The sequence below is a fragment of the Sciurus vulgaris genome (assembly GCF_902686455.1).
Source record: "Sciurus vulgaris genome assembly, chromosome: 4".
NCBI lineage: Eukaryota > Metazoa > Chordata > Mammalia > Rodentia > Sciuridae > Sciurus > Sciurus vulgaris.
Genome location: NC_136464.1, coordinates 26149518 through 26169945, shown reverse-complemented (window position 1 = coordinate 26169945; position 20428 = coordinate 26149518). Strand labels below are relative to the sequence as shown.

Genomic DNA, 20428 nt, shown 5'->3' with positions numbered 1-20428 from the left:
CTGGGTCCTGCGCATCCTTCCTTTGACCCACTCTGCCCTGTTGCCAGTACCCTTCTCCTTCTTGGGGCAACCTGCTGCCTTTTCCACCTTCAGTCCACTATCTGATTCCTCTCTTCTCTGTGAGATGGAAATACCCTTGAGGGCCACCAGCAACTCCTTCATCAGCTCTCTTGCTCTCCTTGACCTCCCTATGGTCATTCATGCTGCTGACCGACCTTTATCACGAACCCCCAGCTACATTGTGATGAAACACTTTTGGGACTTCTCTGATTCCACTTTGGTTTCTGGTTTTTCTTCTCTTCTTGGTCATAGTCTGTGGGTTGATCCTTTTCTCTTCCATTTGTCTGTTTGCCTCCACTCCAGATCTGTCTTCAGTTCTGATCTTCTCCTCAGGTTTCTTCCATTTCCACCTTTGGAGCCTCTTCAGAAGGCCTCATTCTGAACTGGGGTCTTCCTCTCCTCCCAGCCTTACCACTCGTGCAGCTCTGGCCAGCATTCTATGTCCACTCGAAGCCTTCTCAGATGGCTCAGCCTCTGTTCAGATGACTCACTCCCAGCCCTCCTCTCCCTGACAGTTTCACAGAGCTGTTTGTTCCTGACCCATGGTTTCTCTCATTGCAATATCTTTCCAGTTCAACAGCCACCACCCTAGAATATCTTCCTGAAACCACGTTCCCCTGCCCAAGAACCCACCTGCCCTAGTCCGTTATTCCTGGAGCCCTGTGCTCCATACTCCTCTCACTTCCTTCCTGGTGCAAACCTGTGAAACTGGTGCCTGCCATCACCTGCCTCTGACTTTATTTCACATCGCTCCTTTCTCTTGGTGCAACCAGATCCTGCTCATCCTTAGACTTTCCTTCTTGTGTAAGATGTGTCTTTATCAAGAATAGGAAGTAAAGGTTTTTCCTTTGACCTCCTTATATTCTTCTTGTCTTTTGCCCTTTTGTTTATTAGCTCACGTCATTGGTCTTCCTGTGCTGTCCTCTACCCACAGGACTGTAAGCTCCTAGAAGGCCAAGGCTGCCTTCCCATGGGCTCCACAGCACCTCCTATGGGGCCCTGTGAGCATGGCAAGGGTTTTCAGCGTCCACTTATTTGCAGGTTGATTTGAAATTGTGGGTTGAGGGGTTGGGGACATAAGGCTCAGGGTTCAAACACAAGCACTGCAAAGAAATAAAATAAAGTTGTGTGTAATTTGTAATTTTAAGTTACTTTCTTACAGCAAGAGAATTGTCTAGGACTGGTAAAAACTAGTATTTCCATAGAGTGAAGAAAAACCTAAAAGAGGGGCACAGATAGTCTTCCTCCTGAAGAAGTGATCTGAGAAAGAGCTTCTGTAATTGAGAATTTAATATAGGATAATTTAAGAGGGAGTGATCAGAATAATGGAGTTCATATTAGTTGGTGGCATGTGTAGCATGTTTGGTGACCACTAAATATGAGCCTCTCTCTCCTGATTTATAAGAGAGATAATTGTGTCTACGTCATAGAGTTATGAGCATTAAATGAATTAATAAAATATCATGAGGTGTTAGCACAGCTGCCTTTTCGATGCATGGTTGCTTAATGTTTGTTTACCCCTTGTAAAGAACGTACTGAGCAGATGCCCACTCCCTGGAGAGGCAGTCACAGGTAATGTGAGCAAGAGCTGTTCTGACCCCTGCTTGGGTCAGAACATTGAGAACATTGCGTAGTCCAGAAAAGGCATGTGGGGCACCTCCTGTGGCTTCGGGGCTAGAGGGATGGATGAGGCAGTCTTTCCCAAAGAAATGATAATGGTGGAGAGGTTGCAGACAAGTTAGAGAAAGGGAAACAAAGGGAAAGGTTAGGGGAGGCACAGGGAGTTTTTTCAATGGAAGGAGACTTGCTAGGCACTTCCAAGATGATAAGAAGGCCCGTGTGCCGCAGTGCCTCCAGGGAGCTGGCCTGTTAGGTCTCTGCTCAGTTGCTCAGGACACAGGGTTTGTGAGATTAGAGTGGGTTCTGTCCAGGACTTTGTTCCATGGCCACAAACCATGCTGGCCCTTGATCCCGATTCTGCCCCAACTCTGGGACCCGCAAGCCATCTTGGGCAGCCACTGCTGAGCACCAACTCAGCATTTATCTCACTGATGGAGCAACAGCACCATCTTTTTGTTACTGGAGGCTCTTGAAGAGCCCAAGAACTAAGGAGGCTGGAAAATATTAAGTGGACTCGCAGAGTGTAACTGTCACACTTACATTATCACCTGCATGTTTCATCCAAATCCAGTTTTCCTATAAAGATGAATTAACCCCCTCTTCAACATGAGAAAAATCATCTGAAGCTTTGCTTCCTTGGGATTATTGAGAAAGAAATCTAGATAAAAACCTGAGGAAGGACCAAATTTTGTGCTAACTGTGCACATAGACTCATGTGGCCAGACTGAACACCCCCTTTTCTTTCCACAGGGGAAAGTGGAAGTAGAAGCTGGCAAAGAAGGGATGAAGTTTGAGGCAAGTGCTTTCTCATACTACGGCGTCATGGCCCTGACAGCCTCTCCAGGTGAGTCTGGATCCTGATTCTCAGGGTGGGGCCTTGCCTTCACCCCCTTCTACAACCAGCTTTCTGTCTGTACCTGCCAGCTGACCATACTTTTTGAACTTTTTAGTGATGTATATCATATGTACAAACATGGTACAAATCCTGAGCATACATCTTTGTGAGTTTCCACACACTGAACATGCCTGTGTAGTCCAGCATGGAGGTCAAGACAGAACATCACCAACCTCACAGAAGCCCCCTCGGGCTTCCTGAGTCACTCTCCCCAGAAGCAACCACCATCTTCTTGAGTGTATAAATGGAATTACACGGAATCTACTCCCTGGAGCTCTGCTCCCTCAGTTTACCACATTCATCTGTGGTTTTGTGCGTGCTTGTACACTGTTTCTTCTTGCTGCCTATATCCACTCTGAGAATCTACAGCAATACATTTGTCCTTTTCACTGCTGATGGACACTGTGTAGTGTCCTTTCCTGTTTGGGGCTACTTGAATTGCATGACAGAACATTCCTGGCCACGTCTCGTGATGAACGTGTGTGTGCTGAGGTGGAACTGCTGGGCGTGGTGTATGCGCTGCTTCAGCTTTAATAGACACTACCCAATAGTTTCCCAAAGTGTTGGACCAGTTACATCCCTGCCTGTTCTGGGAGGGTTCCAGTTACTCTCCATCCTACACTTGAGTCTTTTAATTGTTAACTTCTCTAGAAATTCTAATTTGCATCTTCCTGAGAATGAACAAGGTTATTGTGTAGCTACAGCCTATAGCCAGCTGTCCTTTATAGAGTGGGCCATTTGAGTTGGTAAGCTAAGGGGTGGATGGGTATGCTGTGGTGGATTAACCAAGTTCTCTGTGCAAAAGATTCCAAGATGCCATAAAGCTGCACTGGTCCTAGAAGGGCCGTGAACTCGGATACCTGGTCTGCTTGGGTCTTGAGTGGCACCTCTGCGTTTGCTTTAGAGGGCATTCACTTACAGTCCTACCCTGGCAGGAACTGGTCGGCAGGTAGACAGGTGCCGGAGTGCCACCTTGTGGCCAAAATGCCAAATGATAGACTGTCTTAGGAAACAAACCTCCAACCTAAAAATAACCCATCCTAAAAAGACTGTCACTTTTGAAAACTACTCTTAAAAAGGGAGAGGACATCTGTAGACAAGTCTGTTTCTGTGATGTTTGTCTTTATCTACTGTACCACCCAGTAGGCTGAGGGACCCAAGCAGTTACAGTTAGAAAAACAGTGCATTGGGCTGGGGATATAGCTCAGTTGGTAGAGTGCTTACCTGTCAAGCACAAGGCCCTGGGTTCAATTCCCAGCATCTCAAAAAGAAAAAAAAAAAAAAAAGCCAGTGCATTGTTGGATTTTCCCCAAATTTCTAAACTTCCTTTGGTTCAGATGCATCTCCTCACTCTCCCATGCAGGTGTGTGAGGGCCATGGGTGCTGGCCAACTGCTGACCAACACCCAGTAGGAACACGGGCTTTTCTGACCCTAATTAGAAGGTGTATCTAGGGTAAACTTGAAGGTGCTCTTCCATTTTTACTGTTAGCCCGTTTTTACTGTTAACCAGACACGAGGAGAAGATCTGGGTACAGCTGCAGTCCCATCATATGTAGGCCGTGTGACATTGGCACAGGTCCTTGGCTTCCTCATTGTTAAAGGAATATGATGATATTTACCTCCTGTGATCACTAGGACAGAATGCAGCGCTCGTTCCACGGAGTGCGGTAACCTCTAAAACGTAAGCAGAAGGTCACACGATAGAAAGGTGTTGTAGTTGTGACTACTTTTGGCAGCCAGCCTCAGATTAGCCCCAGGTTAGAAGAACCAGATCTGTGTGGTGGCTTTGAAAAGACAGAAGACTGACCTATGCGCTTTCATTGATGCTGGTTCTCTAGACCTAAATATTAGCACAGTGCACATTGAACTACATTTGAAGGACAAAAGTCATTCAGAAGAGGAAGTGAAGAGCGCCCCTTCACCAGCAAAGCCCTGGGGTGGCAATATCCTCCCTCGCCTAGTTTGGAGCTATCAATAAAGAAGGGAAAGTTAATTAACAGTATTTCATTTATTCCAAAGCCCAGAGTTTTGCTTGACTTTATATCTAGCTCTCTGGAATTTTGGATATTCATTGAGGGATGCATTTAGTGCAGGCATGTCAAGATAAAGAGATGCCTGTTTCTATTTATTAAAGTTAGTTGTCTGGAAAAAGCCCACAATCCATGGTTTTCAAGATGTGCCCGACGTTGTGTGTCGGTGGGACTGCAGCTCCCCCTCCGAGTAAGTGGTGATGAGCATGACCTTGATCAGCCATCAAGGAAATCTGGGCATGAAATGCTTTATTCACTTTCCTCTATTTTGAAATTTGAAATTATTCCAAAGCAGTGCAAAGTATCAGGTCAAAAAAGACGAACCAAGAATGCGAATGAATTGAATAATTAATTACTTGCCATGGAGCCGAGCGCTGTGGGCTGTGCGCTGAATAAGCATTGGGTACGGCTTGGCCATCGTCCTGGCGTAGTTGATCAGTTGGGCTCCCTTTTCGTGTGGCTATTTGTGATTAGGTCCTTAAGAGCAGCACATTTGGGGGCTATAAACCTTGATTCAGTATTATTGGCTTAAGACATTTCTAGGCTAGGAAAGGGCATGTGAATAGGATTTCTCGTGACAGAAGCCTCCCCGTACACCTCTTCCTGGAAAGCAGTGTGGGCTCTTTTTTGTTTATGTACTATCACATGGGCTTTTGCATTTCTGGGATTGAATGCTCCTATTGGTAGAACAGGTGTCCACTCCTGTCCCTTGATTAGAGATCTCCTTTCTTGCCTTTCGATATGGTCTCACCCTGTTTTTCTTCATTTTTTCAGTTCCTTTGTCCCTGTCTCGTACCTTTGTTGTCAGCAGAACAGAGTTGTTAGCAGCAGGTTCTCCAGGTAATTCTGCATGTTTCCTTTTCATTCTCCTGATTGCCTCCCCTGACCCTGTGCAAGCTGGCTGGCCCCGTCTGCTCCCTCTATTGGGACAAGTCTGCTTCTCATTTTCCTTCAAGCCCTGAAACTGAGGTTCTGTGACTTAATAGTGAGCCATTCAGGAAAGCATAAGCCACAGCAGGTACAGAAAGAGTTCAGAAAGCTGAGAAGGGATTCTGGAACATGAGCAGTGATAAAACACAGAAAGGGAGAATGACTGGCAGTGGTCATCAATCTCCTCTGCCTCACCCAACTGTACTGCTGGCCTGGAATTCTCAGGTGTGCCTTTTGTACCTTACTCTGACCTCAGCAATTTATGGGGTATGGGCTTTGCAGAGCCTCAAAACCTGAGGCTAGAACACATTCATCCTCTATAGAAAGCATTCTATCAAAGCCTGAAGGACTATGAACTTTTGTTAGCAAGCAAGGAAAATTCTCCATCCACAGAGGCCAACAACATTCCTGTTTCTTGGTCATTTTTCCAGCATCCATGTGAATGGGGGGCATGTATTTCTGCTTACTGTCAGTCAGGTGGCCCCTGCTTCTCCCTGTTTCCCTTTGTTTGTTTTGAAATTAGTAACGTGCACATTCCTAACCAGCTGCTGATTACTGCCCTGCAGGAGAGTTTGGCCATGCCTAGCTAATATGTCCACCCATTAAAAAGAAAGGTTTAATCTTTCTTTAATTAAACTTGCTGGACTTTTCTATTGGGTAACACAACTTCTTATATTTTTTTCATTCCATACAGCTTATATTTTTAAACCTGATTGATGAAATTTGCATCTCATAATCCAGTTTAGCAAAACTCTACAATGCTGATATTTGGTGAAAGAGGCAATCCTTGTCTTAGAAGGAAACTAATGTTCCCTCAAATCTTTGCTTTTAAAGTTTGGTGTGTTTGGGGGTAAGATATTATAGAACTCTAAGCAAATGAGCCAGCAAAATGTGTGTGTGTGTGTGTGTGTGTGTGTGTGTGTGTGTTTACACACATTTTCCCATTTTGTTTGCTTGCATCTGTTACCTATTTAAAATGTTCCAGATGCTGAAGCAGATGACCTTTTGAGGAAACCCCTGGAAATGTCATTTGCATTTTACTTTTCTCAGAGAACTTAGAAGTTTCTCAGCTCTGCCCACTTCATCTGATCCAGTAATAGCAAAGTCCCTTGTGGGTCCACACTTGCAGGGATGCTCACATTGCCACAACGTGATATCTAGTGAACAGAAGTGGGATGGAACCACTGATTCCCAGCCTCTTCCAGAAAGGGGCCTTAGGAGCTCAGGGACTTAGGGAGTGTTTCTTTATTGTGCCTTCTAGCTTCCTGCCTAAAGAGAAGAATTGAGTCCGAGGCAGGATGGATGAAATCAGTTAGGACAAAACAATAACATAAAATGCTGAGAAGCCAACAAGAAATAAAAATTGAAGATTTTCCCCCATAATTTTATGAAACCTTAGCACATAAATTTGGTGACAACACATGACCTGAACTGAGGGACAGCTACTCCAGCCTTAACTCTGTGTGGTGGTGGGTCTCCCTGTATCTCATCGCAGGTGAATGCATTTCATTCCGGGAGCTGCCCCAGAATTACTGGATGGTGCATGCGACACAGGGCATACGGGTCATATTACCTTCCTAAATTTCAGGAATTTAGGATAAATTCCTAGGCTTTGGATAAAAGGTGTGGACCTGTATTATTAAGTCTTACTTTAATTGCTATAATGACTGAACTTGAAGTGTCAAACTGTGAACGGAAACCAAGGGTTGTGTCCCCATCCCATTATGCCAGGCACCTCTTGCACTGTAGAAAGGGTCCTGAGAAACAGGCTGCTTCTCCAGACTCTGCTATGGCTATGACGACAGGCAGTGGGCTCCCAGCAAAGGAGAGGGTTCATCCCCAAAAACAAAGGGCTATGGTCACTAACGGGAACCAGAAGTATGCAGAGACCCTGGCCTCCATCTGCCAATGCATGGGGTTTGGCCAAAAACCAGAGTGTCCTGTGAGCACCTTGCTCTTTATACCTTTAAATGTTAACACTTAGAAGTAAAAACTGTTTCAGAAGTATAGTCAGGTGTGGTGGTGCACACCTGTAATCCCAGTGGCTTGGGGTCCTGAGGCAGGAGGATCACAAGTTCAAATCCAGCCTGAACAACTTAACAAGACCCTGTCTCAAGATAAAAAAAAAAAAAAAAAAAAAAAGGCTGGGGATATAGCTTAGTGGTTAAGCACCCTTGAGTTCAATCCCCGGCAAAAAATAAACAAGAAACAACTGATGGACCTATCATCATGGGTAACATTATCACCGCATGGAAAGACTTGATCCTGAGGGTTGCTTCGTAGTGGAGTCTGTGAGGAAGCTAACAGGAGACAATATGAAATGTGAACAAGGCACATTTATCAGGTTCATAGTAGGTGTCAGGTGTTGCTATCTTTTTGCCCCTCAGATCTTATGAGGTAGGTACTTTATTGTGCACTTTTTACCGATAAGGAATTTGAAGCGTAACAAATTTGGTCACCAGTTCTAAAGTTCCATTCTGCATTGGTAAATTATTAATGTGCTTTGTTCTCATAGAAGATAGTGGGAAGAAATGAGAGGAGCTGCTGTTCTGAATTTAATTTTGACTAGCAGTGGAAAACTAATGACACAACAATTGTAGATATAAAAGTTTTGACATGAAACTCTTAGGAGAAAGTGAATTCTTCATCTGAGTATCCCAGAGTAGTAATGTTTCTTCCAAATGTCTTATTTGAAGAGGGACATTTACAAATGGAGGTTAAGATGGTGATCAGGATAATACACGGGATAAAGAACAACAGCTGAAGCATTTGACCTCAAGAAAAGGAGACTTCAGGAAAACATGACTCTCCTCAGATTTTTAAGGACTATTTCAAATAGCAGATGAATGAAAGTTGTCCAGTAGTACTCCAGAGTGGTAGTGAGCCTAGACTGTCATGGAAAGTCAGGGAGGCTGATTTCAATTGGCTGTAAGAACAACTTTCTGATAATGGAAGGGCAAGACTAGAGCAGGCAGCTCCTCTGTGGGAGTGTCTGTCAGGGACACATTGCAAAAATGGGTCCCCTCCACGCCTGTGACATTATACAAGTCAGGACCTGTTTTTGTGAGCACCTGTGCATATCTATGCAATAGAGGTGGTTGGGAAAGCAGAAATGGAGGAAGCCTTGTGAAATGGGTTTTATTTTTTTAAAAAATTTATATTAAAGGCTACAATGAGTTTCCTCTAAGAACACTTACATGCACCTATAACTCCTTTTACTTTATCTTAATGAAAGGATGCTATTAAAACCTCACTGAGACAGAGTGTGGTGGCACATCCCTATAATCTCAGAAGGTTGAGGCAGGAGGATTGCCAATTTAAGAACAACCTCAGGAACATAGTGAGACCCTATCTCAAAATTAAAAGGGCTATGGATATAGCTTCGTCAGAGTGCTTGTCTAGCATGTACAAGATCCTGAGTTCGACCCCCAGTACTACAGAAGAAGAAAAAAACTGGAAAAAAAATCTCATTGAGGAACCTCATAGCACCTAAGACAACTTCGACCCACTTCTTTAAGGATTTGGTATCACCCATGTCCAGTATTCCTGAGCTATCCTCCAGCTGCCTGATGGGATTATTGGGATTGGAGACAAAGGTAATAGGTTTGGTTGGGAGTCACGGGATAAGCAAACAGAAGTATCTTGAGCCCTTTCAAACACATACGGATTTATGAACATTCTCCAGTCTTTGTTTTTGCTTCTGGCAAGATAAGAGCCATTTTCTCATAACCCGTGTTTGGTATCAGGCAACTTTTCCAGCTCAGGCCTTGGCCCATCCTCATCTGTACATGTCATAGCAATCAGTTATGTTCCTCCCTAAGGTACAAGGCTACTGTGAGGTTTGGGAGGATTGTATCCGTCACAACTGAGACAAATATAACCTGTCCCTGAGAAGCCAGCGAGTCTGCAGGACGCCCTACACTGTAGCTGCAGGGCAGCAGCATCTGGGATAAGCAAATGGGACTTGTGTGGTAATTATTAGTTTTCACTTGGAATAGAGAGCTGTCTATTGGCTGCATCTACTTCACTTTAAGGGTTTCTTTTTCTCCTTTTGTAGGTGAAAATAAGTCGCCTCCTCGCCCATGTGGCCTGAATCACTCAGACTCTCTCAGTCGAAGTGACCGGATTGATGCAATAACACCAACGCTGGGGAGCAGCAACAACCAGCTCAATTCTTCATTTCTGCAAGTCTACATCCCTGATTACTCAGTGCGAGCCCTTTCTGACCTTCAGTTTGTCAAGGTAAGTGAAGAGAACTTTAAAAAGTGACTCCATTTATACCTAGCACCATGGCTCACGCCTGCAGCCCCAGCTACTCGGGAAGCTGAGAATTATTCAAGGTCAGGCTGGACAACATAGCAAGACCCCATCTCTCAAAGGGAATTAAAAAATACATGGCTTAGTTTACACTCAAGGATAATTTTTCTCCTGTAGTAACTATTATGGGCCTTTGAGGGGATTTAATGTATAATATGGTGTAGAGACAAAAGGACCTAAAATTAAGCATTCTCTTGGTTTGTTTTCTGTGCCATCTTCTGGCCCCAGATCTCAAGACAGCAATACCAAAATGCCTTGATGGCATCCCGGATGGACAAAACTCCTCAGTCTTCAGACAGTGAAAACACTAAAATTGAATTGACTCTTACGGAGCTGCATGATGGGTTGCCAGACGAAACGGCCAACCTGCTCAATGAACAGAACTGCGTGACGCACAGCAAGGCCAATCACAGCCTGCACAACGAAGGCGCCATCTAGGGGCGCCCGCGCTGGCACTCCTCAACCGTCCCCCTCCCGAGGCCCTGGCCTCTCTGTCTGACCATGACTTCATTAGTGTGAGCTTGTCTGCCATGCTGCGTCCTGCAACATTCTGAGACCAAAGACTTTGTCCCTTTCCTGGAAGCCGCAGAGGACAGCATGAGAAGGAATGGGAAACCAGAGATGTGAAAGCGACAGCTGGGGCATGGTGTTTGAGATTTTGGAGATGAACTTCCGCCCAAATAGAATCATGTTTATTTTTTCAGCTGTACCTTTTATCATTTACTCACTCTCCTCCCCAATTTGCATGAAGTTGAAAATTGTTGCGATTTATTTTTTCAAGAGATCATGTTTTTCAAAAGTGTCTTTTGCAGAGTTTTAACTTGTTCTGTCTGAACTCTGCTGTGGTCCCATGATGTGACCCTAATAGGATGGACTTGCCCCTCGAGTGGCCTTCCTTGGCCCTCCCAAGGAGGGACACCCTTCCTCTGTGCCCCAGTGGGTGTCGCTGTCGAACTTGATGGATGAATGAAGAAAACCGTGTCACTGCAGAACCTGCCAAGTCTGTCGTCACTGTGGGGTGTGGCCTGCAGAGGGACCTGTGGTGGGTCGCCTCTCTGAGCTCAGTGTTGTTTTTGAGAATTTAATGTTTAACCATGCCCCTTTCCCTCAGGAAGGTTTAACATTTGCTTGGGAATGTGATTTTGCTCCCACCCTAAGGAATTTTTATCACCAAAATGAATGTTAATGAATTTTAAACCCATGGTTTATCATTGGCAAGAGGCAAGTTGACTTCATCCTGACATTCCTCCAGCCTGGGGTCTCTGGCTCAGCCAGCTGTCCTCTCTCACCCCAGCTCACAGAGCGCCGTCGCCTCTCCCCAGCCCTTGCTCTTGCTAACCCAGGATGCTGCTACACAGATGCCAAATGGAGACCTTCCACAGGGCTTTTCAGTAAACATGTGGTGTGGAGGTCACACCCCTCCCCTTCCCACAGGAATATACGTAGTTATCAGAACAGGAGATGGATTATTTACTTGGGGCCAAGAAGGCATGCCTAAACCCATGTTTTTAAAGGAGGGAACTTTGGGGATTTCTAGTCCCTAACCCTTGTTCCAGGGAGCCAACTGTCCTTCTGTCTCTGGGCCCATTAAGCCCAATAGTGGCAGCATCCCCCAAGGGCTGCTGTGCCTCCTGCCTCCAATGCAGCCTACACTAGAGAGGCTGCCTGGACAGCCAGGGTCAGTTTGGCCCCAAACAGGAATTCAGAAACCAAATGTGTGTTATGGCCATTTCATGTGTGTCTCCGTCTTATTTTAATACCAAATTTACCATGTGTAGTGAAATTAATGTCAGCAGATATTTGAGTGACTGCGTTCTTAACTAGCTTATCTGTGTTTTACTGTTAGCCCAAGCGATAGGTGCATCTTGGTAGCGATGTTCATACACTGAAATGAATTCTCCTGACCACAGTGTTTATATAGGACTATCAATACCCACTGCAGCTGGTCACTAGCAGAGAAGAGAGCATTTCTGCCTTGGGCTTACTGTATGCAGGAGGCACAGGAGCTCAGCAGCAGTCTTCTGCCCCCTCAGGAAGTGTGCTCATCCCAGGTTGGGCTCTGGGGCAGGGGTGATGGTGTGGAACCTGCTGGGCCGGTCTTTTGGTAAGCAGTTTGGTGATTCTGGTATTACACAACTGACTTAAGTGTTTGCCCTGAGGCAGCAGAACTATGTCTTCCTCAAGTGCTGCCATGTCCCTTAGTGAGAGAGGTACTGGCCTCACTTGGTGGAGAGGCACGGAGAGTGCCCCTAAGGGGGCCAAGTGACCTCCTAGCACTCAACCTGCCACCTTAGGACAGAGCCTCCATCATGTAGCACCCCACACTGGAGTGTCCCCTTCTTCAAGCATGTCCATCCAAGTTAAAAAGTCCACTTCCTAAGATGCATCTAGCCAGGCACAACCCAGATGTGGTAAGTGTGTAAAATGAGAGTTTCCTGTAACAAAAAGAAACCTGGGCCTGGACATAGCAGAAGTCTCTCCCTCAATGAACTGCCACTTTGGCCCAGTGGTGCTTGCCTTCCCTGAGGTCTCAGGAGCCAGGTGGTTGAGCTGAGGCTTTTCAGCCTCAAGAACTCACCCAGACCCCCTCTCGGGCCCAGGGCCGTCTCCATGTACAGTCTCAGGGCAGCCTTGCTGCTAAAAGGCGCCTCTGGACTGAGTCCCAGGTTGGGTTCTTTTTCAGAGTCCCACTGTTCTTCATGGAGCCTAAAGATCTGTGAGTCAGGGGAGCAGAGGGAACACCAGCCGCGGCCTCTTAGGAGAAACAGGAACTTCTTAGTATGCTGTTTGCTGCTCAGCATGGTGGCTTCTTGCAGAGTATTCTGCTTGTAAGGAGCTGGCAAGGTGACGCTGCAGTGGGGCTCCCAAAGGATGAGGTTTTAACCTGCCAAGTTTTTACTCATTTTCTATTAACTACTCTTCACCTTTGATTCATACTATTTGATAACAGGAAATCCAAAACAGTTCCTATCTCGTACCCAAAGGAACAAATGTGAATATCTGGCTATAATTACATCTACTCCGAGGAGAGCAAAAGACCCTTCAAATGGCACTCGTCTGAACCTCGAGATTTTCTTCTAAACCTCATGTTCCCTCTGAGATAGATCCCTTGGGCAGTTAAAGGAGAAACACTGGCTCCTTTCTTCTCTGGGGCAGCAGGAGAGTGGTCTTGCTCAGGAGGGCCTGTGCCAGTCAGAGTTGTAAAGCCGATCTGGCCGGGCTAAAAAGTCTGTCAAGTAGTTGAACACTTCATGCACAGCTGCATCTCAGCAGCTGTGGTTGGACTGTCCTCTCCTAGGGTTGCCATCAGATGCAGCTCCTCACCCCCAGTTCTGAACATACTGTCAGACCTGAGGGCCTTGCCCTCTGCTATGGTGGCCTCTGCTGCCAGCCCTGGCTTTGTGGGATGGGACAGCCCACACTTGCTCCTAAGCAGCCACTCTGGCATCCTGAAGGCTTCACTGGAACTAGATTCCTAGTGTCTGAATGTCCAGGACATTTTGCCCTCTTTGCAAGTGGGCTATTTCCAACTGTCTTTAGAGGTTCCCTCCCTTCCTGATTCTAGTCTGTATTCATCATTCTGTCTGTATTCATCAGGCAAGCCCAAATCATGCATTTAAACTCTTAGGAAAATAGAACTCTAAGATTTGTAAATGCATTTATTAGGGCACTAATCAAATAGCTGAAGCCTTGGTACTTAAATAAGTTGAATCTGAAAGGGTGCCACATGTAATTCTGTTCTTCCCCCGTCTCACTGCACTCCCTGCAGAGAACTCCGTACCATGGTGGACATGGTTGGCTTCCCCAGAGGAGAAAGTAGGGCATCTTGCCTCTTTCTAATGGTATTTCAAGGAACTTGTGCAAATGTTGAATGCAGAACTTCACATTAATACTGAACACTACTGAACAGAATTACCCTGACATCCCCATTCTGTATAACTAAAGGACCAGCTTTTTCAAGTCCAGGAAAATAGTGGTAGATCCCAACAAAAATGCGTTTTTCCTCCTTGGAAAGAAAGGAACAGGATGATTTTTGAGCTAAGCAGAGACCATGAATTTCAGCCTTCAAATTCTTTAGGTTGAGGAGCAGACCTAAGAAGGTACTGACTTGAGCCCATGTCTTGGCTGGCAAAAACATACAACCCCCTGTCATCTTCTAAAGGCCACCAGGGATCTGTGGTCATCTTTGCAATACCTGGGCCATGGGGGAAAGTCTCCAAAGAGCTTTTCAGGGACAGTCCCAGGCAGATGACCCCTTGGGCTGGTGCAGAAATGTGCTTTCCTTGGTCACTGGGACTCCAAGAGAAGGCCAAGGAGGGCTGGCTTTGCACACTGCACTGTATAACCCATGTTCCCAGGTGCAACGGGCACAACTCCCCTATCTGCTCTGAGCCTAGAGACAGGCTTTTGTAAAGGGCTGAGGACACAAAGCTGATCCAGCAGGGAAGGGCTAGGTGGCTTCTGTGGCACTATTGCTCCCTTCTTTGTAGAGGAAATGGGCTTTCTCCTGGGCCACGTTGCTGCTGTTCTGGGCTGTACACTAGTGGTGCTTCATTCTGGCAAGGGTAACTGGGTGAGGTGTAGGTTAACCCAGAATTAGGGATTTAGAGTTGAATATGAAAGCAATTTTTGGAAATTCAGAAACTTTTTATACAAATTTTATCCATGAGCAAGATACTCAGTGGATTTTTATACCTCAGGGCCATTTTCCTTTCTTTTGTGTTTTGAGTGGTCTGATAGGAGAGATGAGTTCAGAGACTTCTAGGTTGAGGTTCACTTGCCAACATTTGAGGGATGAGTGGTGCACCAAGACTGAGCCTGCTGATACTGCTGTCCTTCAAGGCTGTGACATGTGGGCCTCCCTCCTTTAGCACTTGCATGCTTTCTGCCAGCCGCCAATGCTTGCTTGCTGGTTTTCCCTCTGCTTCTTCCTTAATGGAAAACTCACATTCAGAGTCCCTGGTCAGTCATACGACCGGAGGAAGAGATGGCAGTTACCGGCAATGGCAGAGAAGGAGTGGCCTTCCTCTTGCTGCCTTTTGCTGGAATCTTCTTTGCTTCTTAGACCTATGGTTAAGTAACTTAAGTAACTTAAGTAACTTATGGTTAAGTAGCTTAAGTAACTCTTTTCTGTATAGTAAGGCCATTGACATCATCTCAACTAGAACTGCATTAATAGCTTTTGATGGGAAATACCAGGTGGCATTTTAAGTAACGTGGAAAACAGTTCTAGTATCAAGAGTCAAATTTTAGGTATTTGTCAAGGTTTATATGTACACAGATCAACATAGACATGAGTAGTCTACCGTTAACAATGTTTTCAGGATATAATATCTGTTGAGACCATGTACAAATTCAAAGAATGATGGGAGTATTGTCTTACTTCACCTGGAAGGTTACCTTCTGGTGTTTGCCCAAATCTAATGTACATGGACTCTTAGGAAAACCATAGAGGGCTAGATTCCTCTTCAGAAGCACCCTGTAGAGAACTATTTAATGGGCCTGAAAGACTTGGTTGGGTGCCCGCCCTTTTTGTTGGAGACTCAGGATCCTTGAGTATAAGCAGTCGGCATCCTGGCACAGAGTAGAGGGAGTGAGAAAGAATGAGGTCTTTGGATTCTCATTCCTCAGAGCCCCAGCCTAGCTTCTGATTCATTACCCACCATGTCTGAAGTCTGTTGTGAAGGTAGAGTGTATCAATCCATTGACTTTTCTCGTTTTTTCAGTCTTTAAATTCACAAATGTATATGCTTTATTTTATATTATTTATTATGTACATACACCTCTACCATTAGTGTGTCTGTGACAAAGATGAGATGTGTTCGGAAGCCCCTCATCCATGGAGCCTAGGATTCTGCTGTACCTTAAGTTGGGTGAGAGGGCAGTGTTTTTTTTTTTTTTTTTTTTTTCCTTCCTTCCTCCTAAAAAACATGTTGCTGCTCTTATGTTGGTCCCTGTATCCCCAGCCCCTTCTGGGGGCCCACCTCTATTCCTGATGACAAGTGTTTGGGAGGACTATGAAGGCAGATCTCCTACCTTGTGGCAGGGCCTCTCAAATCCTTCCATGATGTACTGCAGAGGTGGTTTCTTGGTGACTGGGTCTCTTCTCCCATACAGTGGTACATTATGGCTGAAACCCCGGGCCTCCTTCCTCACCCCTCTCCCAAGCCAGGTTGGTTGCCTGGCCCCACAGCGATGGCCTCTGTTTCTCATTTTGAATTACAGAATGCTTCTCTCTGGACCATGGAAGCTGCCTGCCCACTTGGGCTGTTAGATCTGCCTTTTCTTGGTGTTGGGGCCCAATGCCAACAATGCCTTGGTCCTCATGTAAGCACCTGCTTTGTGTCTGATTTTCATCCTCCTTAGCCTTTACTCACTGTATCATGGTGTACATTTCATGCATTTGAGCAGTGAAGTTTTCTGAACACAGTATTGACAGCTGTGTGAAGCTAAATAAGCACAAGTTGAGTGTATAGGTTTCATGCTGATTGTCATGATGAATGCATTTTATAAATCAAATGTTGTAGATTTACAATTTCTCCTATTTATTTTGTACCAATTTATTTGTAAATTTTGTGATTGTTTTAAAAGGTTTTTGTTTATTTCTATTCTATTTAGATAAATGATGATTTTCTGTTCACCCTTTTAGCAGATGTGTGTTCCCTCTTTCCCTTTTCATCTATGCAACACCAACCATGCCATCTTGTTCAGTCCTTGGTCCCCACCCAACTGCATAGCTTTACTGGTGAGAAAGCTGGGACTGGATCTCAGGAAGGCATCTCTTTTGGGCAGACACTGCAGTCTGTGTTAACAGAGTGAATACAAGTTCAGTGCTTCCAAGTTACAGCCTGTTACTGCCAGTTTAGGGGAAGAAGAGGTGTTCTTTCCAAGGACTGAAGTCTGTCTCCCATCAGTTAATCTCTAAATCAAAATACTAAGAAGTATCCAATCAACTTGCCCCAAACACAGGCTGCTCAGCTCAGCGGGCAAATGGCCAGACTGGGTTTTTCTGGGTAAGAAAAAGGCTTTTATGCAGGCATCTCAACTGGCTCTTGAAGATGAGAAAGGCTTTGTAGGTCCTTCTTTATATTAAGTATAGGAGGAAGGTCAGAGAGCAGGCATAGATGGGTCACCCTCAGATTCAAACACCTGGCACAAGTGTGGGACAGTATGTTCAGATGCTCTTTAGGACTCAATAGATAGCCTACATTCCCCAATAATACAGTGTGTATGAACCTCATTTCCTTCCATCGCCACTTCAGGTCTTCTATTCCTATGCACCCTTTTTATTCACATTTGACTGAACCCCGAGGATCTTCCAATCTTTAGGACCCCTCTGTGATCCATTCCTAGGCCCCCTTTTGGAGTTATTTTTTGCTCTATTCATAGTCTCTATTTTACATCCCAAAGAGCATCATGCTGTAAGAACTGAGTTTCTTGACTGTTCTCTTATAGTCCTCACTATATTTAATTAACCATGATGTTTACAGTCCATTTTACTTACACTTGTCCTGTGGATGGAGACGTTTCAGTGAAGAACTGCTGACAAGATTTACTTTGAGACCCTCCCTGACCTAACCACCACTCCCATATTCCCAGTTGTTACCCCATTTCCTTGGAAGTAGAATGAGATTTATCTATATCCAGTTAAGTTTATCTTCTTGGGAGCCTGTCTGCTTTCCTTAGAAGCAGGATACAAAGCAAGTAGCAGGCAGAAGGAAATCACTGCAGCACATTCATTCCTAACTTAGTTTTCATTGGGTTTTCTTGCTATTCTCACTCTGTCTAGGTCAATCTTTAGCTTAAACCAGGAAATGCCCACAGAAAGTGGAGGTAAATTTTCCTACTGTGAAGGACTTGCCTAAGTTCTTCCTCTGCATCCTTGGGGCTACACATCAGTTCATTCCTATGTTTTATTATGACATGCTCTGGTGTTCTATTTTACATAAACTGTGTTCCACAGAGCCTCTTCTTAACTCAATGCTTCTGAGGAAACAAATACTGATCAGAAAGTCTTGTAGAGGAAGTGACTGATACAAACTGAATCACTTTTTCATAGCCTGGAGTTGATTTCTGGAAACTTTATACTTTTGGAAAGTAGTTAAACTTAGAAAAGAGGCTGACTCCTTATTAAAGTCAAAGTTGAATTCTATTAGATGGCTAATAAACTCGTTTTCTTTGTGTAACTGCTTCAACATTTTCTTTCCAAGGGTCTCACATCTGTACTCTTATTTTCAAGACGTCCTAGGACAAAGATGGTTGTAATTTTGCACTGTAACTTTCTATCGGCATGCCATCTCCTCTGGTAGATGATCATGAGACCTGAGAACCCATGTTTTTAAGGGGGAATGAGTTGCCAAACTCCTTTGTTGAAGTGCTTTTCTCCTGAGGGTGCTAGTGGTTGTAAAATGTTCACACAGTAGGCCAATACCTGACAGAAACTTTTAGACTAAGCCACAGTTTTGCTACATCATTGAGTTCTAAGCAGTGGGCCCCCAAACAGTTACACGATTCAAAATAACCACACTCATAAGTCAAAGGTTACATCTGGTGAAAACCTTCTCTCAAAAGAAGTCTGGATATTTAATAAACATTTTCACTGTTGGTAAGGTTTTCTTGGCTAATTCTCCTTCAGGTATCTTGGACCATTCCATCCTCTATGGGAAAAAATGTGGACTCCACTGTGTTATGTGGGTTCCAGTTTGTATGGGAAGGTTTTACCTCAACCCAGATTCTTTCAGACCCCATTTACAGACCTTTGGGGAGAACAGAACATCTGGAGACATATTTGTATCTAATTTGATTCATGAAACAATCTATCTCAGCCATTCTTATTCTACTAATAAAATGGAATCCAGGTATCTTTATTTTGTGTGAGGAAACAAAGGGATAAGACTCAAAACTGGTCAGTTTGTTTTAAATTGGAAAATTCAGCAAGTTTGAAATGAAATGTTCTGAGCTCAATGAGGAATATTATTTTGTGTTAAAGTTCTGTAGAGGAACTTAAACCACTGAATATCACATCACTTCGCCATAGAAACATTTTCTGAGAAATGTGTCATTCTGAGAAATGTGATGAAAGGTGTTTTCATCATTGTAGGAACATCACATGAGGGTACTTACACAAAGATGGATGCAACATTACTAGGGGACATAATATTATGGGACCTCTGTGGTATGCGCAGTCCATTGTTGACTGAAGTGTCATTATGCAGAACATGGCTGTTTTATTTTTGAATTTACATACCTTTGTATAATTGTTGTAGCCTTGGGATGAAGACATTCTGTTCAAGGACAGGAAAATGGTGGAGAACAGAAAAGTTATATTGTTCATTTTGTAAACTAACAAATTCTTTTCAGAATGATTTGCTTTCTGCTATTTCTGCAGTGAGAGAACAGTGTGAAAAATGTTGCTTTAGTGTTCGTGGAAGTATCTGATGGGCGGTGTAGTTTCTGGAAGTCACCTGGCTCTGCTTTCTGGCTGCCATGCCATTCTTGTTTCTCAGTAGTACACTTGTTCTTCTACCTTCAACAATGTTGCTTGGGTAGTTCCATGGTAGATATTTCATTCTCAGGGCCTCCCAAAGTTGTATACCATTTGAAATTGTTCCATTTGAGGACATACTTTTAAGAAGAGCTGGATGTCCTATTTACCAAGAAAGAATGTCATGAGAAACATAAGCATTGAGTCCTGAACCACAAAGCCAAGTGAGGGAATGAAGCTGTTAAGGATATGGCAATAGCTGGATCATAGTTATCATTTTTCCCACTATTGAAGAAAGGTTAAATAGTTTCCATAACATGGAATTTGTGCCCCTGGGTTCAATCTTCAATGTTGCCAAAAAAAAAAAAAAAAAAAAAAAAAAAAAATCTATAACATGGAATGTGGGCAGGGTTGCTACCCTAATAGACTTATTTAGTTGTTTATCTCTAGTTATTTGTTGTGAATAAGCAAAGAACTTTAAAATGACCAGGCAGCCTTGAAAAAAGAAAAACTGCAGGACTTGAGTTATTGACAAAGTATTTCTTTAAAACAAAAAAGCCTGATTTAGAAATATCTAAACATGGATAAAGTTCTTTTAAATCTGACATAAAAATGCATGTGACTTTTATAAGCAGTTTTTAAAAAAATTTAAACCTTTATTTATTTATATGCAGTGCTGAAAATCCAACCCAGTGCCTTAAACATGCTAGGCAAGCATTCTACCACTGAGCTACAACCCCAGCCCTATAAGCAGTTTCTTAAGAACAACCTAACATGACTTATCAGTTGATAGTCCTATTTAAAACCACTTCTAAAAGCATCTTAGAAAGGGTAGCTTGGGGGGCTGCAGTTGTAGCTCAGTGGCAAAGCACTTGCCTAGCATGTGTGAGGCACTGGGTTCAATCCTCAGCACCACATAAAAATAAATGAATAAAGGTACTATGTCCATCTATAACTGAAAAAAAAAAGTTTGAAGGGCTTTGCTCGACTATTTCAGATCTAAGTAAGCAGATAAATGTTTACAGTAAAAGAAAGTCTTTGGTCAAAAACAACACTAAATCTTGGCTTCAAAACCATTTCTGAGCTACTGC

At 44.1% G+C, this 20428-nt stretch overlaps 2 protein-coding genes and 1 long non-coding RNA gene across 3 annotated transcripts in view; 1 reads left to right on the top strand and 2 right to left on the bottom strand.

The window, feature by feature from the left end:
* CNNM2 (cyclin and CBS domain divalent metal cation transport mediator 2) overlaps positions 1 to 12548 on the top strand; it is a 178935-nt gene extending 166387 nt beyond the window's left edge. Inside the window, exons 5-8 of the mRNA XM_079136323.1 lie at positions 2431 to 2524; positions 5381 to 5446; positions 9594 to 9778; positions 10082 to 12548. Of these exons, the coding sequence (XP_078992449.1) occupies positions 2431 to 2524; positions 5381 to 5446; positions 9594 to 9778; positions 10082 to 10291 (555 nt within the window). The 3' untranslated portion in view covers positions 10292 to 12548. The remainder of the gene's footprint in view (positions 1 to 2430; positions 2525 to 5380; positions 5447 to 9593; positions 9779 to 10081) is intronic.
* Positions 11029 to 14922, bottom strand: LOC306659086. The gene is made up of 2 exons (XR_013763193.1): positions 12545 to 14922; positions 11029 to 11894 (listed from the first exon to the last, which is right to left on the bottom strand). It is a non-coding gene; the product is annotated as an uncharacterized lncRNA (long non-coding RNA).
* A 722-nt stretch (positions 14923 to 15644) lies between these two features.
* The window catches only part of NT5C2 (5'-nucleotidase, cytosolic II), a 128891-nt gene continuing 124107 nt past the window's right edge, over positions 15645 to 20428 (bottom strand). The window contains exon 19 of the mRNA XM_079136335.1: positions 15645 to 19499. Coding sequence (XP_078992461.1) covers positions 19481 to 19499 — 19 coding nt within the window. The 3' untranslated portion in view covers positions 15645 to 19480. The remainder of the gene's footprint in view (positions 19500 to 20428) is intronic.